Consider the following 6,000-nt stretch of genomic DNA (forward strand, 5'->3'; position numbering starts at 1 on the left):
CAAGGTGCTTACACAGCAGTCAATGATGGACATCAGAAAATGGTTAAAACAACCAGCCCTTATCGCCAGAAGTAACCCTGCATCTACTGCAGGTAATAACAGTTCAGGTCATGGGGACATTACGTTACCCGCGGCCACTTTCGTGGACACTAACGCCTGACTCGCCGGTTTTGCCCGCCTCGCCCACGGAGGCGGAGCAGCCGCAGCCGTCTTCATTGCCCCAAACACCGCCACCCCTCAGCGGCCCGAAAGTGCCAGAGGACCTCAGCAAAACAGAGCCTGCACAGGTATATTTAAAAAAGTACCCAACTCGCCTGTACCGTGGGGTAAGGCGCTCATTTTGCAGCTCATGGTTTCAAAACAGAGATTGGCTGGAATATTCATGTGAAAAAGATGCCATCTTCTGCTATGCATGTAGACATTTCGGTTCAAGTAAGTCAGATTCCTTCACCACAACTGGCTACAACAACTGGCGCCATGCTCTTATAGGCTACGTGATAAGGGACTGGGAAGGCATGAATCAAGCAAAGAGCATAGACATAGATCTCTTAATTTTGCTCTCAAAGTGCACCAGATTGATGCTTTTAACTTCAATATTTAAAAAAAAATCTTCCCAGGGGAGCAAGCCCCCGGACCCCCCAAGAGGAAATGAGGACCCTCCTAGAGGAGGTGAGGACCCCCCTAGAGGGTGTTGGGTCCACTCCCCACTTATAAAAATAGCACTTTACCACTGCACCCTCTCTAATCTCAGATGCACCCTGAGTCATTTTATTCTGGAACCGGGCCTGTGTGGGTGTCCTGATTTCCTATATGTAGATCGCTTTTCTCTGCCAAAACACCTTTACTGTTGAGTGCAGAAACATTTAATGCGGTTGAACAATAGTCTGCAGTCTTTTCTTGGAGACGAGAGAAGTGACAAATGTTCCTTCAGCCCTTAAAACAGTTTCTTAGAAACTACGAGTATAGCAGAAGTGTTTAATTAGTTAGCATGAGTAGGATCAAAACAGCAAACTCAAAACAATCCACTTTTCTTTTTTCTATTGTTAATCCTCAACTATAAGTACAAGCAGCTATACAGGGGCTGTGACATTAACAAATAAATTAATATAAATGACCCTTAATTGCAATGGCACGGAGCCGCTCAAGCATTCACATTGTAGTAATATTTCATCAGTTCCCTAAAAAGGAAAAATCACCTATGTAGCTACTATATTTTCCATCCCCTTGTTGCTTTGGTTAAATATATATATTTGTTTTATTGTCTCTGCTTTTAAAATTCAGTAATTCCTTTTGGCTTTTTTTTGTGAGCAAACATTGTCAATACCAAGGTTTTTGCAGCCAAAGAACAGTGTGTAGAGATTCAGGTCAACGTGTACTAATATGACCGCAGACCTCTTTCTTTGTCGTTCCCTTGGAGCACTCGTTTTGATACTGTCGAAGCAAAGGTCAACATTCCACGTGTAGTCAAGCATTCACCTCCGCCACTTGGCTGAGGTCAGGCAAGATTAATTCTTTGTGTCATCTCTCTATGTGCAAGGTTAATCTTTCCCTACAATAGAGCCAAGCAAACACAGAAGAAAAGTGTGTGCCTGAAAATGTGTGTGTGTTTGTGTTTGTGTTTGTGTGTGTGTGTTTTTAAAAGACATTGGTGCAACCGTTTTAACAGGGCGACTCTGTTTGAATTAGATGTTCTAACCCCCCACTTGCTAAATGGATTTCTGAAGTGGCTGTAGTTGGAGGCTTTCAATCGGATGCAACCTTGAGTCCTTTTTTATGTGAGCTCTGTAGGATTTAAGTGCTGGTATAACATGAGCACGACTGAATGCATGCTCCTCATTTTTTTAAATTGAAAAATCTCCAAAGGCTCTCCCCATTGTGGAGGCAATTAATGGAATGCTGGCAGCGAGGTTCAGGTGCTTAAAAGTTGTATTTTTCTCTCTCTATCGCTCCCTTTTTAATGACTAATAAAGGATAATCATCGTGGAAAAAAAACATCATAATGCTGTAGGCTTCCTCTTTATGCACAATGATGTATAATGCATGCTTTGAAATGAAACGGCAGCGGCCTTCGAACCATTCCATCTCCAAACCTTAGTGTATTTGCTTTGCATGCCACAGTGAGTCTTTTGCATAACAATAGTGAGTGTTCCCATTAACAATGCTTGCCTATTAATTCGATCTTTACATTTTTAAAGTGTGTCCATCAGGCCGCCAAACAATGGGTCCCCCAGTTGCTTTTTGGTAGAAGTGATTAGAAAGTTGGCTAATTGCCTCTCTGAAGAGTTGGGCTGCCTTTGCCAGATTTAAAACTCAAAAATACATGATTAAACAAATTATTCATCAATAAAATCTTTCCTTTACTTGGTTTGGAGATTCTTTCCATATTATAAAACCATAAAAACCTAAAGAGTTTGTTGATCCAACAGTTTACAAAATCTAAATAAAATGTCAGATAGTAGGACCAACCGCTGCCAAAGTGCAGATATCTTTTTTTGCACCCAGCTTTATGACCAAATCTGATTGAATGTTATACACTTTGCCAGTTTCAAAAAATCTTAGTCTCAGTTTTCTTAAAGCTTTGAATTTCTCCCTGCTATGCCACTGCTTGTTTTGGTGATTTCATGTCCTAATGTTATATTGAATTAATCGTAAGGTAATTTTTTATTATGACGGAAAAATACAGCAAAAATATAGAGCTGCTGTATACTGAGTTGAGAATAAATAGTCTATTATACATTCAAATGTTTAACCTAGAATTATATAATAAACCCAGCCGTATAGAATGAGCAAACCTTGTGTTAAAACATGTGGTAGTTGCTTGTAAACAAGTTTTTAATAAGGAAGAATAGAAATTTGAATAAATAATGCATACAATGTTATAGTCTATTAAAGATGTCAGTGATTAATCCAGCATGTGGCGCTGGGCGGCTCATTTATTTAGACAGGTTCAGCTTTTCTCAGGCCTCCTAAGCCTCCGGTCCTGCCTGATAAAGGACTGAATACCAAACTTGCTTATTCTAGTGTTCAGTTGCACATTTTTCTTGCAATCTTGGAACACTTCCAAAAGCGTTTGTTTTTTCTTGTGCCCTCAATCTCTTTATCTTTGACTGCGCTTTGACAATGCACGGAAGCATACAAGCGCATCTCGGTAAACACGAGTGATGTGGTTCCAGAGTTTAAAAGCTTCTCATCACTCTGGCAGACACAACTTGCGGCTGTTTGTGTGACGGAAAGGAAAACTTGTTTAGAATCTGACAGCACTGCATATGTGTGCAAGAAAAACTGTGTGTTTTTGTTGCTTTTGGCAAGTTATTCATTTGTGTTTTTTCCTTTTTTTTCTTCCTCTCTGTGTGGTTATCTTTTGAGTCGGTCGGTTTGGAGATGATGTCCACCTTCGGGGATGCGCATAGCATGCATTTCTGAGTATTTTCACCTGAGGCTGCACTTGTTAGAGTCTGTGGATAAATGTATATACATTATTTATACAAATTCAGGGCAAGTGAAAGCAGGTTTAACACATTTACAGACAGGAGGCCAGGCACTGCAAGCCAAGCTCCAAGTGAGGATTGCAACCCTGCACCGGGGATGGAGCTGGCCTCTTGCCAGGCTGTGACCAGCATCCTTAATGCTGCACAAGAACATTATCATCAACTCCTCAGCAATCGCATAATCCCTCATAAAATTTGCATCAGGAAGAAAAAAAAAACCTTTGAAAAACAATAGATTTTCAAAAGTTTGGTTATTAAAAGACACGTTTAAACCAGTGGGCTATGATTTTAAATGATTTTTTCTGAAGAGCAGGGCAAATTGTATACATGTACTGTATTTATTGGGTAATACAAACAATCTGAACCATTAGACTGATGGCAACATAGATAAATGCAGGCTGAATCCTTCAAAGCTATATGGTTACTGTATGCTGTATTTTGACATCCGAACAATTAGGCTACATTTTATCTGTTATTTTAAATATGAGCAACTGATTATGATGTATTTTTCCCAAAAACTGGTCTTAAGATCATTCAATAAAATTGAGCTAAAAATCACTCTGTAATAGCAGAAGTATGTTTTAATAAATAATAAAGATCTAATTATCATTAACACCAACATATGTGCCCGTTGTGGGAGGGAGTCAAAAGTTGGCATTGCACAGTTTTTTTAAGTTGTATTGCTTTTGTTATTAAATCATTTCCGGTAATAGACCTAAAGTCTTCAATTGCATTACTGATTAATGCATGAAACATTAAATAATGGGTTGATTTTAAAATGTTATATAGATTTGGGGGAAATATCTTACTATTGCATAAATTCATGATTTGAAAAGACGTTTAATTAGTTAAATCTTCTAAGTGAGGCTGTTTGATAGCAAGCTTTAAATGAAATAGATGCAAGCAGTCTTATCCTATACTGAAACACTGGAACGTAAAGCAAGTGTAAAATAAGTTAAGGCGTATTTTAGTGTCTTTCAACAAATTACACCTTTTTTAAGAGGAAGGTTTTATTTTTTATTATAGTGCTTTATTAACACCCAAAAATACCTATTAGTTACAGATACTCCATGCTGTAATTTAACGTTATACAGATAAACTGTTAAATGTACCTGCCTTGTCCTAAAATCTACCAGTGAATTGTATGACTTTGTTATTACGTTGTAAATAAATATATTTTATTTATGTCACTTGAATCCCTTTTTCCTATCCAGGAGCCTGGTTCCTCAGAGGGGGATGCCCTGCCGGCTGGTTGTAGTCTTCATGTTCCCATGGAGCTGGAGTTTACCGCCTCCTGTTTCCCCCGAAGTCCTGCGACTCAGATAAGCTATGGCCTCGTCCACATGGACTGACCTGGCTGGTGACTGTGATTGAAGTTTAATTTTTTCGTATCAAAGCTGGTGAATTGTTTTCCTTGTATTATAGCTATTTTCTCACTTATGATCCCTGTAGAGATGCAGCCCATCTGTGTTTTTATCAGTGCATACTGTACTTTTGTACTGTTTGTAACTATTTTCAGTTTTCTAGGGCTTTCTTTGCTTTAAACATTGTTCTTTTTTTAAGATGCGCTGCATAATAATGTGAGCTAAAGGCCTCAATTATAACTTTAATCTAAAATGCGTCAATTAAAAGTTTATTGTTTTTTGCATTTCTTATGCTTGTATTATTTTTCATGGCTTCACTTGCTGCTTGTTAGTGTTACTGTATATCGTCCAGTAAAGTGTGCAGTAGAACTGCATTCAGATACATAAACTGAGTAATGGGCCCTATTTGTGACCAGTCAGTGTGAGATGTCAGTCAGATTGAGTCTTTATGATATGCCATTCCTTTTTATCTCCCCTGCTTTCCTGTCACTCTACTCTCAAACTATTAAATAAAGTGGCATGAAAGAATGACAACAATAGGCGCTTTCACACCAAGTACTTTGCCGTACTTAGTTCCCAGTACTTAGTTCATCAGAACTCTTTAGTTCTGATGAACTAAAGAGCAGATCGCGTTAACACCGGAATAAGTCCCCGAGGGAGGATAAGGCAAATGAAGCCGCTGACATCACTTCTTCTTCTGCTTTGGGTTTACTGGCAGGCCGCAAACAACTTCACGGCGTATCATACTGCCACCCGAAGTCCCCGGCCGGAAGTCCCTTCCGAGTAAATCGCTAGAACAAAGACACCTCCTCATCCCTCCACGGCTCCCATGTTCTTTTTTTGTGTTGCCATAAGTTGGTCTCTCTCCGTTGGTGCGCTGGGCTAATGCTAATAATGCTAATGCCAGAAAATACAATGGCGGCTTCACAAAACTTTTCCGAGTTTTACGGGGCGTGGTTTGCAATTCGGCCAACCAATCAGAAATGGGAACCTTTTTCTCCCATGAAAGTCCCTGCTCTCTAGCAGGGAGTAAAAGGGGGGTGAAAAGGTTCTCATGAACTAAGTTCTGGTTCCAGATTTTTTTGGTGTGAACGCAAAATTTCAACAACAATCGGAACTATACTGGGAAAAGTACCTAATATTAAAGT

At 39.4% G+C, this 6,000-nt stretch overlaps 1 protein-coding gene across 1 annotated transcript in view; it reads left to right on the top strand.

The window, feature by feature from the left end:
- LOC104953203 (probable G-protein coupled receptor 144) overlaps positions 1-5,426 on the top strand; it is a 78,482-nt gene extending 73,056 nt beyond the window's left edge. The window contains exon 19 of the mRNA XM_010780118.1: positions 4,703-5,426. Within this exon, the coding sequence (XP_010778420.1) occupies positions 4,703-4,840 (138 nt within the window). The 3' untranslated portion in view covers positions 4,841-5,426. The remainder of the gene's footprint in view (positions 1-4,702) is intronic.
- The last annotated feature ends 574 nt before the right edge of the window (positions 5,427-6,000 follow it).

The sequence above is a fragment of the Notothenia coriiceps genome, unplaced genomic scaffold (assembly GCF_000735185.1).
Source record: "Notothenia coriiceps isolate Sejong01 unplaced genomic scaffold, NC01 NC01_scaffold00021299, whole genome shotgun sequence".
Lineage (NCBI taxonomy): Eukaryota > Metazoa > Chordata > Actinopteri > Perciformes > Nototheniidae > Notothenia > Notothenia coriiceps.